At 44.3% G+C, this 14755-nt stretch overlaps 1 protein-coding gene across 5 annotated transcripts in view; it reads left to right on the top strand.

The window, feature by feature from the left end:
• Window positions 1-14755, top strand: part of tln2b (talin 2b) — a 316251-nt gene that overhangs the window by 224030 nt on the left and 77466 nt on the right. For all 5 annotated transcript variants that reach the window (XM_072282202.1, XM_072282201.1, XM_072282200.1 and 2 more), the window contains 4 exons: window positions 2830-2969; window positions 7075-7168; window positions 13513-13602; window positions 13702-13824. In XM_072282202.1, the coding sequence (XP_072138303.1) occupies window positions 2830-2969; window positions 7075-7168; window positions 13513-13602; window positions 13702-13824 (447 nt within the window). The remainder of the gene's footprint in view (window positions 1-2829; window positions 2970-7074; window positions 7169-13512; window positions 13603-13701; window positions 13825-14755) is intronic.

Below are 14755 nucleotides of genomic sequence, written 5' to 3'. Positions count from 1 at the left end.
CCTCACCTTAAATCCTCTGCCCCTCACCTTAAATCTTCTCCCCCTCACCTTAAATCTTCTCCCCCTCACCTTAAATCCTCTCCCCCTCACCTTAAATCCTCTCCCCCTCACCTTAAATCCTCTCCCCCTCACCTTAAATCATCTTCCCCTCACCTTAAATCTTCTTCCCCTCACCTTAAACCTTCTTCCCCTCACCTTAAATCTTCTCCCCCTCACCTTAAATCCTCTCCCCCTCACCTTAAATCTTCTCCCCCTCACCTTAAATCTTCTCCCCCTCACCTTAAATCCTCTCCCCCTCACCTTAAACCTTTAAACTCTTGCTTTTGATACCCCTCCCAGGGGGAAATATACTGACTGCCTACCCCATCTGTGCATCTCCTTTTCTTATAAACTTATTTCAGGTTACCCTTCACCATCCTTCCTCGAGGGAGCACAGTCAGCAAGGCTTTGTGTGGAGGAAATTGTGTCTCACCACTTTGTCTGAGTTTCATGAAGAGGTTACCAAGAGGATTAACAGGGGCAGGGGTGTAGATGTTGTCTACAAGGACTTTAGGGAGTCCTTCGAGAGACTCCTGTGTGGTAGGGTGGTCTGGAAGGTCAGTCCTCATGGGATCCAGTGTAAGGTAGTTAATTGGATATATAATTGGCTTGTTGGACAGGATCAGTGGGTAGTAGTGGAAGGTGGTTTTGGAGGCTAGTGAGCAGTAGTGCTACAAGGATTGGTGCAGGAACCTCTGTTGTTTGTCAGCTATATTAATGATTTAGATGAGATGGAGGTGGTATAGTTGCAACACACACAAAGTGCTGGAGGAACACAGCAGGCCAGGCAGCATCTATGTAAAAGAGTACAGTCGACAGGACTGCCGAAGGGTCTCAGCCCAAAACATTGACTGTACTCTTGCCCATAGATGCTGCCTGGCTTGCTGAGTTCCTCCAGCATTTTGTGTGTGTTGCTTGGATTTCCAGCACCTGCAGATTGTGATTGGTATAATTGCAAAGTTTGTTAATTACACCAAAGTTGGTGGTGTGTTGGACAGTGAAGAAGCTTGTTCAAGTCAACAGCAGGATTTAGACAAACTGAACATGTTGCTCATAAAGTGACAGAAGGAATTTATCCTCAGGCAGGTACAGAATGATACATCTTAAGAAGTTAAACCTAAGCTGGATTTAAAAAGAGAGTGGCAGGGCCTTGGGAAGGATTGTTGAACAGAGAGAGCAAGAGGTACAGGTACAGAGGGGATGTTGTGTGGCATGCTTGCCTTCATTGGACCGGGCAATGAGTATGACAGTAGGAAAGTCATGTTACAGAAGGACTAGATGTAGGTGAGATCACACTTGGAGTATTGTGCATAGTTCTGGTAACCCAGCTATAGGGAAGGATGTGATTCATCCTGAGAGGGTGCAGGGAAGATTTATTTTATCTAGTGATATATCACGAAATAGGCCCTTCTGGCCCCTTGAGCCGCATCACCCATAAACCCCTGATTTAAGACTAGTCTAATCGAGGGACAGTTTACAATAACCAATTAACACACTAACTGATTCGTCTTTGGACGGTGGAGGGAAACTGGAACACCCAGAGGAAACCAGTGCATTCCATGGGGAGGACGTACAGACCCCTTACAAATTATGTTGAAGTGAACTCTGAACCCTAATGCTTTGAGGTGTAACAGCATTGCACTCACTGTTATGCTACCTACAAGGGTTTTGTCAAGCTTTCTGAGTCAATGGGCTGGGAGTGTTTATACGGGAGTGAGAGAGGCTGAAGAGCGATCTTACAGAGCTTTATAAAATTGTAAAAGATGTAGATTAGATGGGTAGACACACTTTCCCAGGGTAGGAAAGTCTAAATCTAGCAGGTACAGGTTTAAAGTGAGAGGGGGATGATTTTTTTTTTAACTTTATCTGAGAATCATGCTTTGTGTGAACATTAGTTCTAGCTCATTTGGTGATCTTTGTTCCCTCCTGGTGTACCTCTTGGATTCTCTGTTCTGAGGGTTGTAGAGGTTAGATTAATGACGTAGTTAAAGAGAAAATGGATTAATTTTTTGAAGATCAGGAATTGAGGGCCAGGTGATCTGACATGAGAGAGGGTGAGATCAGCCATGGTCATAGTGAATGGCAGGACAGGCATGAGGAGCCAAAGGGCTTACTCCTGATCCCATTTTCTTATGTTCTAATCGAGAAGATCATGGCCTCGGTCCCGCAGAGAGCCAGGTCACAACTCCACTGGAGTCTTGAGGTATTGATGCATTGTCAAAGATAAGGCTTTAAGCTGAGACCCCATTGGTTGTCTGGGGTAGATCACATGGCTTTTAGGTCCATGTACTAATGGAAGAGGAACATGTGATGTGTCCAAGAGTCAGACTCCAAGCAGTATTGCTTAAAAAAGATATTAATGCCCAGTCTCTGAAAAGCTGCATAGAGATCTGAAGCTGCCACTGTAGATGCACTCTCCTGCCTCGATGGTCCTGGACCCCTCTTAAGTGAATCAGAGCAAAGTTTCTAGGTCAAAGAAGTCCAGGATGCCCAGGAAGGGATTAGACTCAGAGTGCAAAGAGTCAGTGCTGTCAGCATCTACAGTATAATTTGGATAGTTATTTAAAAGCAAGGAAATAACTGGTTAAAAGGAGGAGATGCAGATTCACTGGATATCTCTTTCAGTACAGACATAATCAGCTGAATAGCCTTACGTTTTGCAGCTCTTCAGTTCAGTGGTTGCTGCCCTGGAAAGACTGATTTGACATTGTCAATAACAGACCAATGAGAAACAGACAGATTCTTCAAAAAATGAATGTAAACATAACATTTTCACTTATTTTTATACAGACAAAAGAGGGTCAGATCCAGGTTGTTGGTAACTTGAAGAATATCTCAATGGCTTCCAGCAAGCTGCTGCTCGCTGCCAAATCACTTTCTGTGGACCCTGCAGCACCCAACGCCAAGAATCTCCTGGCTGCTGCTGCTAGGTAAGTCCTGCATGTGTCTATTGTGCTTGACCATAAGATAAAGGAGTGGAATTAGGCCATTTGGCCCATCGAGTCTGCTCCACCATTTCATCATGGCAGATCCATTTCCCTCTTAGCCCCATTCTCCCGCCTGCTCCCCATAACCCTTCACGCCCTGTCCATCAACTTCTGCCTTAAATGCACCCAGTGACCTGGCCTCCACAGCTGCCTATGTCAATGAATTACACAGATTCTCCACTCTCTGGCTAAAGAAATTCCTCCTCATCTCAGTTCTACTGGGATTGGGTCCTCTGGCCTTCAACTCCCCCACTATAGGAAACACCCTCTCCATATCCACTCTGCTGAAGCCTTTCAATATTCAATAAGTTTCAGTGAGATCCCCCACCCCACTCATTCATCTGAATCCCAGTGAGTACAGGCCTAGGACCATCAAACATGAACCTCCTTTGAACCCTCTGCAATGTCAACACATCCTTTCTTAGATAGGGGAACCAAACTACTCACCAGTGCCTTATTAGGCCTCAGCTTTACATCCTTGTTTTTATATTCTACTCCTCTTGAAATGAATGCTAACATTATATTTGCCTTCCTTATCACTGACTCAACCTGCAAGTTAATCTTTAAGGAATCCTGCACAAGGACTCCCAAGTCCCTTTGTGCCTCAGTTTTTTGTATTTTCCCTCCATTTAGAAAATAGTCAACCCTTTCATTTCTTCTACTTAAGTGCATGACAATACACTTCCTGATACTGTATTACATCTGCCACTTCTTTGCCTATTCTTCTAATCTGTCTAAGTCCTTCTGTAACTTATCTACTTCCTCAAAACTACCCGCCCCTCCACCTAGCTTTGTATCATCAGCAAACTTGGCCGCAAAGCCATTGTCCAAAATCATTGACATGTAATGTAAAAAGAATCGGTCTCAACACAGACCCCTGTAGAACACCACTAGTCGCCAGCAGCCAGATAGAAAGTTCTCCCTTTATCGACACTCTTTGCCTCCTGCCAATCAGCCAGTGGTCTGTCCATGCTGGGGTATCACCCATGCTGTAGCACCATGTGAGTCAACACTGGAGTGCCCCCATCAGCCGGGCTCTGTGGGTGACACCTGTGCCTGCTCAGGAAGTGGTGAGTTCATTATTTCTTGTTGACAGTCTGTTGGCACTACTGAGCTGATCCATGTCCCACCACACCTCCCTAGGAGCAGTAATTCCTCAAGCAAATGGGGCACCACTCACCGTATTTGTGGGATGTTGCTCTGCAAAATTTGTAAGCACCCCACATTGGCATGTTGCCTATCCGTAATGATGTTTAGCTGTCACTATGCATTTCAGTCCTTGTCTTGTTCTTTGATTCAGTCAGCTCCCTCCGGCTGTTAACCCAGTGTCCGAGTTTGCAGAGCTCAAACACTGGGTGAAAATTTCCTTCTGCCTCGGATTATGTTCACGGATGTGCAGCTCAGCATTCCCTCCGACTGTGCATTGTGTTTGGACTCTTGCTCTGATCACTTTTTTGACTAAGATGTGGTCATTTTTCTCAAGTCAGGAGGTTGATGGAAGAGGAGCCTTTAGAAAAAAATTCACTTCTGGGGCTTTGTGCTAATACTGTATTGCACCACTTCCTCTAATAAATTACATTACTGTTCTGCTGCTTTGATGTTATTAATCTTTGCTGTAGACCTGCTCCAGGCAATTAAACACATGACCAATGCTGACACCAAGGGGATGCTGCTGTCTGTCTGTCTGTGACAATATAAACCAACACAGTGTCTCCTACTGGGTGAAGCACCACCTTTGAGTAGCGCAGCCTTTAACCAACTGAGGAGAAGGGTATTCACAGATATGACCTCAGACCTGATGCAAGATTCCTGTTCTATCAGGCAGTGGTGATCTCTGCTCTTTAAAATGCCTCTGAGGAAAAGGTCACTTCCATCACTTTCTCAAAGCACAGGTCCGCAAGATCCTGCCACCCTCAGAATAAACAAACTAACACCAATGTTCTCCCAGGCAAACTTTGTCATGCTTTAACTCCACTCAAAATGCTGGACAAATTCAACAAGTCAAACAGCATCTATGGAGCGGAATAAACACACAACAGTTCAGGCCACAACCCTTCATTGGTCCTAAAACCTCATCTGTTTATTTCCCTCCACGCTGCCTGCCTTGCTGAGGTCCTCCAGCATTTAGATTAGATTAGATTATGAGGACACGCAGTCCTCTTTTCTTGGCATTTAGTAATGCATGCATTAAGAAATGATACACTATTCCTCCGGTGTGATATCACAGAAACAAGACAAATCAAGACTGAAAAACTGACAGAAACCACATAATTATAACATATAGTTACAACAGTGCAAAACAATACCATAATTTGATACAGAACAGACCATGGGCACGGTAAAAAAAAAAGTCTCAAAGTCTCTGGAAAGTCCCATCATCTCACGCAGACAGTAGAAGGAAGAAAAACTCTACCTGCCATGAACCTCCAGCACCGCAAACTTGCCGATGCAGCACCCTGGAAGCACCCGACCACAGCCGACTCTGAGTCCGTCCGAAAACTTCAAGCCTCCGACCAGCCCTCCAACACCGAGCACCATCTCTGCCGAGTGCTTCAACTCCAGCCCCAGCAACAGGCAATAGGCAAAGCCGAGGATTTGGGGCCTTCCCCTCTGGAGATTCTCGATCACACAGTAGCAGCGGCAGCGAAGCAGGCATCTCAGAAGTTTCTCCAGATGTTCTTCCGTGCTTCTCACGTCTGTCTCCATCAAATCAGGATTGTACACGGCCCCTACTTAACAAATACGATATCATTTTGGAGCGGCCGCACACGCTGTGTCACGTCGCCATCTTCTCCTCCCCACATTTTGTTTGTGTTGCTTAAGATCTGCAGAATCTCTTGTACCTATCTCCACTCAGTCTGCACTAGTGAACATGGTCAACCTCAAACTCCCAAATCAGACACTATCCCAAGCTTGGTCATGAGAAGAGCTTCCCAGGCTGAGAGAAGGAAACATTCAACGATGTGCTCAAGACCTCGTGAGAATATACAGTATGACATGTCTACTGATTTGTAAAAGCACAGAACGTGGGAGTTAGTAGTTGTTTGCCTTTCAATGTGATCATGGCTGATTATCCAAATTCATTGCCTGGTGTCCAATTTCTGCACATATTCCTTGATCCTTTTAGCTCTCATCTATCTATCTGTTGTTTATATTTAATCAATTGGCTTCTGCTGTGTTTTTCGTAGTAGAGAGTTCTGCAGGTTCACTGCTGTCTGGGTGAAGGAGACTCTCAGGAGGATGAGTATTTGGGATGAGAAACAGGCTCTGTGGTTCACCAAGTCTGTGCTGACCATCAGGAAATTTACACTAATCCTACCCTAATTATCATACCCATCAACATTCACTAGGGGCAATTTATGGTGACCACTTAACCGCTTAACTTTGTACTTCTTTGGGGTGGGGGGGTAACAAGAGCCTCCTGGGGAAACCCTCATGGTCACATCAATTAGTTAATTACACTCTGCACTCAGCAGGCTCCCGGACAGAAGGAGTGTGATAATACTCTCTGAAAGCTCGGGGTAAGAATTAAGCAAAGGATCAAGTGTTTGGACAACTGGGTCCTACTTGTTCACTTATGAGGCAAATTCCACCCAGCTAGCACCGAGGTCAGGATTGAACTCGGGTAACTGGAGCCTTGGGACCGTGGTGTGTCGGGAACTTTGAGATTATGAGTCAAAAGCACACTCAAACCGCAAGAGGAAATTCACCTTTGAACCCCAAGGTTCTGCTTAAGAAGTTAAAAGGTACTGCAGCATTATTTGAGAGAGAGAGAAGTGAACTACAGTGCAGTGGCCTGGCCTACAGTTTTGTCTCTACAAAGATTATTGAGAAAGACTATTTGTCCTGCTGAGTTACTGTTTTGAAGGGTAATGCTATGCTGAGACTGAATGTCCCTGTCCCGGTATCCTAGCAGCAGCCGTAGAGTCCTTTGGGACTCCAGCGGTCAAATGTCCAAGCATTGCATCAATGGCTCTTATTAGGGCATTTCAATCAATAAGCCTGTCAAGGCTGAAGAAATAACAGTGAGTGCCTCTGTGTTTTGCAGGGCTGTTACAGAGAGCATCAATCAGTTAATTACACTCTGCACTCAGCAGGCTCCTGGACAGAAGGAGTGTGACAATGCCCTTCGAGAGCTCGAGGTAAGAATTAAGCAAAGGATCAAGTGTTTGGACAGCTCAGTCCTGCTTGTTCACTTATCTCTCTGGTCATTTGTGTCAGAAAGCAGGGGCAAATTTCATTGTTTGAACCAAGCTTAATAACCTTACTGAAAATAACTGATTCCTATGTTGCATTAAGGCTTCACTGTCATTGATTCCAGCAAAAATGAGTGCTGAGATCCAATGGATCTGGAGTCAGGAAATACAAGTTATCAGAAGCTTATGTTACATCTAACAACAATCTAAATCTTGCATTGAGAACTAGATTCGATGTGGATTTTTAATCCAAGTCTTACTGTGCATATAGTGAGCATGAAACCTCAAACTCTATACACCTACAGTCCACTGGAGTGAATTTGATCTGTGTCAGAATTTGTGACAGTACCTGTGTAATCATACTCGCTTGTCAGGTAACAGTGTGCATCTGAGTGACTTGCCTCTTCCTGAGAACTGAGGCAGTTTTAAAGATGGTATAGAAACAAGGAACATGCTGGTGGAGCTACTCACCTTTGAAGAAGAAGGGCATGAAAAGCCTGCTTTTATATATGTGTGTGTGTGTGTGTGTGTGTGTGTGTATATACGCTTGTGATCCTTGTCTGTATAAGCATGCCAAGGGATTCAAAAACAAACATACATAATAGCTGAGCTAATGTTTGCTAAGTCAGCCGCAGCTGGTTCTGGGTATCACAGCTCAGGAAAGATATGACTGGGTAACCGTAAGCAGTGACTGGGTCTCTCGGCACTGAGATCTGGTTACTGCGTACACTGTGGCTCAGAAGGCAAGTGGGGGAGAAGGGGACTGCAGTGGTGATAGGGCATTCCATAGTTAGAGGAATAGACATGAGATTGTGTGGATGTGAAAGAGACATTCAGAAGTGTGTTGCCTCCCAGGTGCCAGGGTCAGGAATTGCTCAGATCGGGCCCATGGGATTCTAAACGGGACGGTGAGCAGCCAGAAGTCTTGGTACATATTGGCACTGATGACGTAGGCAGGAAAAGGGAGGCGATCCTGAAGAGGGAATTTAAGCAACTAGGTAGAAAGCTGAATAGCAAGACCTAGAGGATAGTAAGGGTAAGAAAAGGGTGATTTGGCAGATTACCGTATGGCTAAGGGGTTCAGATTTCTAGATCACTTCTGTCAAAGATATAACCTGTACAAAAAGAGTGGGTTACATCTGAACCCGAGGGGGACCAATATCCTTGCGGACAGGTGTGCTAGAACTGCTGGGGAGGGTTTAAATGAATTTGCATGGGGATGGGAACTGGAGTGATAGGGCTGAGGATAGAGTATTTGGCGTACAAACAGATGCAGTGTGCGGTGAGACCATGAGGAAGGACAGGCAGATGTTAGGGCAAAATTGCAGTGAGTGGAATGAGTTGCAGTGAGTGGAATGAGTTGCAGTGTAACAGGAGACAAAGTTGAAAAGAGTGACGAATGGAGGTACTTTATTTGAATATACACAGTATTCGGAATAAGGTAGATGATCTTGTCACACAGTTAGAGATTGGCAGGTACAACGTTGTGGGCATCACTGAGTTGTGGCTGAGAAAAGCTCAACATCAAAGGATACCCATTGTATCGAAAGGACAGGCGGGGGTGGGGTGGCTCTGTTGATTAAGAAATTAATTCAAATCCTTAGAAAGGTGACACCAGATCAGAAGATGTAGAATCCTTGTGAGTAGAGTTAAGAAACTGCAAGGGTGAAAAGATCCTAATGTGAGTTATATACAGATCTCCAAACAGGGTGTGGGATATACATTACAATGGGAAGTAGAAAAGGCACGTGATGAGGGTAATGTTATGATAGTCATCGTGGATAATATGCAGGTAGATTGGGAAAACCAGGTTGGTGCTGGAACCCGAGAGAGAATTTGTAGAATGCCTATGAGATGGCTTTTTAGAGCAACTTGTGATTGAGCCCACTAAGGAAAGGCTTTTCTGGATTGGTTGTTGTGTAATGAACTAGATTCGATTAGTTCAATAGTTCCAGTTTAATATCAGAGATATTAATATACAACCTGAAATTCTTACTCTCACAGACATCCTCGAAAACAGAAGGGTACCCCACAGAATGTGACAGTAAAAACGTTAGAACCCCAAAGCGCCCCATTCGCCCCCCGTACACAAGCAGCAGTAAAACATCAACCCTCCCCCTCCCCCACTTACTTCAGCAAAGAAGAAGCATCAGCACCCTTCACTCACCAAGCAAGCAATAGCAAAGCCCCCAAGAAAGACCATGGTCTGTAGTACAATGAAAACTAATCACACACCCGACAATTCAACATACCACAGGCTTTCTCCCCCAATAAAGAGAGAGAGAGAGAGAGAAATGTGCCCTTTTCACAGCGAGAGGGGAGACAGATGAAGACAAACAACTCACTGATTGTGGTGTTAAAGTCTGCTGAGTTACTTTTTTTCCTCTGAGTTCTCCAACTCGAGAATCAGCAACAAACTCTCCCCCACCAATGAGAGAAAGAGTGTATTCAATTTGCTGAATACAGAGCCCCCGGCGGCTGATCTGATGTCCACAACGCTTCAGTCAGTGGCACCTGCATAGAACTGGCTTGTCCCCAGGTCCAAAACCTCAGAACTCCGAAAGCACACTCGTTTTCTCGGCTGCGTCCTTGGGACATCGAGAAGGAGCCAATCAATGAGCCCCTGGAGTGGGTCCCACTCCACAAAGAACCAAAGTTTGAGTGTAGCTGTAGGTCAGAGTCTTTAACAGAACCCCATACAAGAAAAAGAGAGACAATAAAGTAGAAATTAAGCTGTTTCCTCAGATGAGGTTGAAGGAATCACTGTCGAGCGCCATCGTAGCTTAAGGAAAAGGAACCCTAAGGAGGAAGTGATTGTAATGTGAAAACCTTCACCCTGCAATTTGAGAGGGTGAAGTTAAAGTCAGATGTATCAGTATTACAGTGAAGTAAATGGAATTACAGAAGCATGACAGAGGAGCTGACCAAAGTTGATTGGAAGGGGACACTAGCAGGGATGACAACAGAACAGCAATGGCTGGAATTTCTGGGGCGCAATTTGGAAGGTGCAGGATAGGTACGTTCCAAAGATGAAGAAATAATCTGAAGGGAGGATGAGGCAACCATGGCTAACAAAGGAGGTCAAAGGCAACATAAAAGCAAAAGAGAGAGCATATAATAGAGAAAAAAATTAATGGGAAGTTAGAGGATTGGGAAGCTTTTAAAAACTAACAGAAGACAACTTAACAAACCATAAGGAGTGAAAAGGTGAAATAAGCTAGCCAATAATATTGGAGGATACAAAGTTTTTTTTCCAGATATATAAAGAGCAAAAGAGAGGCAAGAGTAGACATTGGACCGCTGGAAAATGATGCTGGAGAGGTAGTAATGGGGCACAAGAAAATGGTGGGCGAACTGCACAAGTATTTTGCATTGGTCTTCACTGTGGAAGACACCAGCAGTATCCCAGAAGCTCAAGGGTGCCAAGAGGCAGAAGTGAGTGCAGTTGCTATTGCTAGGGAGAAGATGCTTCAGAAATTGTAAGGTCCGAAGGTAGATCACTGGACTAGATGGACTACACCCCAGGGTTCTGAAAGAGGTCGCTGAAAGGATTGTGGAGGCATAAGTAATAATCTTTCAATAATTAGATTCTGGCATGGAGAGAAGTGGAAAATTGCAAATGTTACTTCACTTTCCAAGAAGGGAGGGAGGCAGAGAAAGGAAATTATAAGCCAGTTAGCCTGACCTCAGTGGTTGGGAAGATGTTGGATTTGGTTATTAAGGATGAGATCTCAGGGTACTTGGAGGCACATGATTAAATAGGCCAAAATCAGCATGGTTTTTTTTAAGGGAAAATCTCGCCTGACAAGTCTGTTGGAATTCTTTGAAGAAATAACCAGCAGAATAGACAAGGGAGAATCGGTGGATGTTATGTACTTAGATTTTCAGAAAACCTTTGACAAGGTACCTCACACATTAGGCTGCTTAACAAGATGAAAGCCCATGGTATTACAGCAAAAGTACTAGCATGGATGGAGGATGATTGGCAGGAGGCAAAGAGTGGGAATAAAGGGAGCCTTTTCGGGTTGGTTGCCGGTGACCAGTGGTGTTCAGCAGGGTTTGGTGATGGGACTGCTTCTTTTATGTTATGTGTCAATGATTTGGATGGCGGAATTGGTGGCTTTTTGACCAAGTTTGCAGATGATACAAAGATGGGTGGAGGGGCAGATAATGTTGAGGAAGCAGGGAGGCAGGGTTTGCCTTCTGACAATCAGCCAGTGCTCTATCCATGGTAGTATCTGTCCTGCAATACCATGCCCTCTTATCTTGTTAACCAACCTCATATGCGGCACCTTCTCTGAGGCCTTCTGAAAATTCAAGTACACAGCATCCTCCAATTCTCCTCTGTCTATCCTGCTTGGAGGTAGGTGGAGGGGTAGGTAGTGTTGAGGAACCAGGGAGGTAGACAGATAAGGAGAATAGGCAAATGAATACAGTGTCAGAAAGTGTACGGTCATGCACTTTGGTAGAAAAATTAAAAGCACAGAATATTTTCTAAACTGAACGAAAATTCAAAAGTCTGAAGTGCAAGAGGACTTGGGAGTCCTCGTGCAGGATACCCTAAAGGTTAACTTGCATGTTGAATTGGTGGTAACAGAAGCAAATGTAATATTAGCATTCATTTCGAAAGGACTAGAATATAAAAGCAAGGATGTAATGCTGGGGCTTTATATGACACTGGTGAGGTCTCAGTTGGAGTATTGTGAGCAGTTTTGGGCCCTTTGTCTAAGAAAGGATGTACTGACACTGGAGCTGGTACAGAGGAGGTTCACGAGAATAGTTCCGGAAATGAAAGGGTTATCGTATAAGGAGCGTTTAATGGGTTTGAACCTGTACTTGCTGGAATTTAGAAGAAAGAGGGGTGATCTCATTGAAACCTATCGAATGCTGGAAAGCCTAGATAGAACGAATGTGGAGAGGATGTTTATTATCATGGGTGAGTCTAGTACCAGAGAGCACAGCCTCAGAATAGAGGGACATCCTTTTAGAATGGCGATGAGGAGGAATTTCTTTAGCCAGAGAGTCGCGAATCTGTAGAATACATTGCCATGGGTGCCTGCAGAGGCCAGGTCATTGGGTGTTTTTAAGGTGGAGTTTGGTCGATTCTTGATTAGTCAAAGGTTACGGGCGGAAGGCAAGGGAATGGGTTGAGGGGAAAATGGATCAGCCATGATGAAATGCCAGAGCAGACTAGATGGTCAGAATGGCCTAATTCTACTTTAATGTCTTATGGTCTTATTCAAGATGGAGAAGATTCGGAGGGTGATTTACTGAAGTCACATCAGGCTGCCGTGTGGACCCAATCCATGACCTTGGGGTTCTTAATGCTGTAAAGTGCACCTTCTGCACTTTAAATGGCCATAGAACTGACATTCCCAGAAGTCATGGTGTCGGGGGTGGTGGGGGAGAGTGGGTCACTGTTAACCTTGGTGCCCACATGGATTGCTGAAAAGGAGGAAAGGAATAAAATCATTGTTAGTTGAGCAGGGTAATGGTGGAAGGAAAGTTGATGACTGAAGGCCAGTAAATCTTGATGAACCAATAGCACACATGCTAAGGGAAGTGGCAATAGAAATAATAGATGTTTTGCTGATTCCATTGACTCTGAAACACAATGTAAGCAAGGAGGGAGAGAGGAGAACATAGACTGGTAAGCCTGACATCAATCATGGAGAAAATTGTGGAGTTAATTTTAAAAGATGTCATAAAGGTTGCAGGATTGGACAAAGTCAACATGGATTGGGAATTCTACTGGAATTTTTGAGGAGGTAATGAGTAAAATAGATGAGAGAGCCAGTTGGTGCTCTATGTTTGGCCTTTCAAAGGACTACAGATTGAATTAACAGCAGAGAGTTCAAAATCAGGAAGGATATGGATAAAACTAGAAAGTGTTCCCACTGCACGACAGTTTGTAACAAGAAAATAGAAGCAAAGAGCAAGGTGAGATGAGATTTCTTAATGCAACAGGTCATCAAAATCGAGAATGTATTTCTGAAGGGTCTGTGGAATTGATTCAAAAGTCATGTTAAAAAGGTAAATCGTACTCTATCTATCCATTCTATATTTCCAGCAGTCCGCAACCAGCACCTTAGCTTTGACCACCTCAGTAAAACTCTCATCTATAATGCTTCAGCATCCCAGATGGTCCTAAGTGCATCCAATTCAAATTCATAAAATGCTCCATCACTTGGTATAAGTGCAAGTGAGTTCCTGCAAGGTAATCAGTTCTAGTATGGATGGCAAAAGAATGATGCTATTTACTACTCTGGCATTTCTGAAATGTTTTCCAGACTGCAAAAGGCATGCTCGATAACCCCAGCGACCCGGTCAGTGACCTTTCCTACTTTGACTGTATTGAAAGTGTGATGGAGAATTCCAAGGTAGGTCGGATCCTGATTTGGTGCAATCAGGCAACTGAGCTATTCGGCAGTATGAGCCTTCACTGAGTCCATTTCATTTTGCTCTTCACCATCATTCAGGTCCTCGGTGAAGCCATGGCAGGGATCTCTCAGAAGGCCAAGACCGGTGATCTTCCTGCATTTGGAGACTCCGTTGGGATCGCTTCGAAGGCGTTGTGTGGTCTGACAGAAGCTGCAGCTCAGGTACCAATGTCATTCCTTCTCACTGTCAATGGACCTTAGTCCTGCCTTCGTGGAAAGGACTTCCATCATCAAAGAATTATCACAAACCGGGGAAAATATGAAATGCTGGATATATTCAACTAATCAGGCAGCAGATTTGTACTTTCTGGAAGTTAGGGCTGATTTGGTGAAAGTTTCCAAGATAATAAGCGAAGCTGAGGGGGCAGATGGGGGAAGTCTCTTTCCAATGGACTTGGGTACTTCTCAGGAGTTACGGTTTCACTGGGAGGATAAACAAGCAAAAGACAGCAAGTCAGTTGTTAACTTCAGTTGTGAGAGTGATCGATTTCTATGAATCTAATGTTTAAAGGGCATTAGGGAGAGAACGTGTGTGCTGAGTTAAGGCACTGATCAACCATGAAACTTTGGGGGGGGAACAGGGTCAAGAGTTGACCAGTGTAGCTTATCGTTCTGTGAAAACAAACACAGGGGAGGGGAGAGTGAGAGTATTTCTGGAATCAACCTGGTAACTGATAGATGAAGGAACAGTATGATTCAGAAGTATTCTGGATAACCAGAACTAACTGTCTTCCACAGCTATTCTGACATGGAATTACCATTTCCTATCTCAGATGCATTTGATGCTCGAGGTGCATTTTAAACTCCCTTTTCATAAAACCTTTTTTTGAAAATAAAGGAATCCCAGACTGAGAAAAATTATTTAATTTGTTGCTTTGGATCTGCATCAGGGTTTCAAGGCATCTCCTCTGAAAACACAACTTGTATCAATGAGGACAGTGGAGTAAATGTAATTTACATGGACTTGGATTAAAGTCTTTGACATGGGTGACTGGCCCATGAGGTTTAGGCCCATGGATCCAAAGTTGGCATATTGAGTCCAAAAGAGGAGACATGTTTCTGTGATTGAATGACTGTGGCCGGTGATGTTCCA

The sequence above is a fragment of the Mobula birostris genome, chromosome 18 (assembly GCF_030028105.1).
Source record: "Mobula birostris isolate sMobBir1 chromosome 18, sMobBir1.hap1, whole genome shotgun sequence".
Lineage (NCBI taxonomy): Eukaryota > Metazoa > Chordata > Chondrichthyes > Myliobatiformes > Myliobatidae > Mobula > Mobula birostris.
The sequence above is the reverse complement of the archived record's forward strand: the minus strand, read 5'-3'. Positions and strand labels throughout refer to the sequence as shown.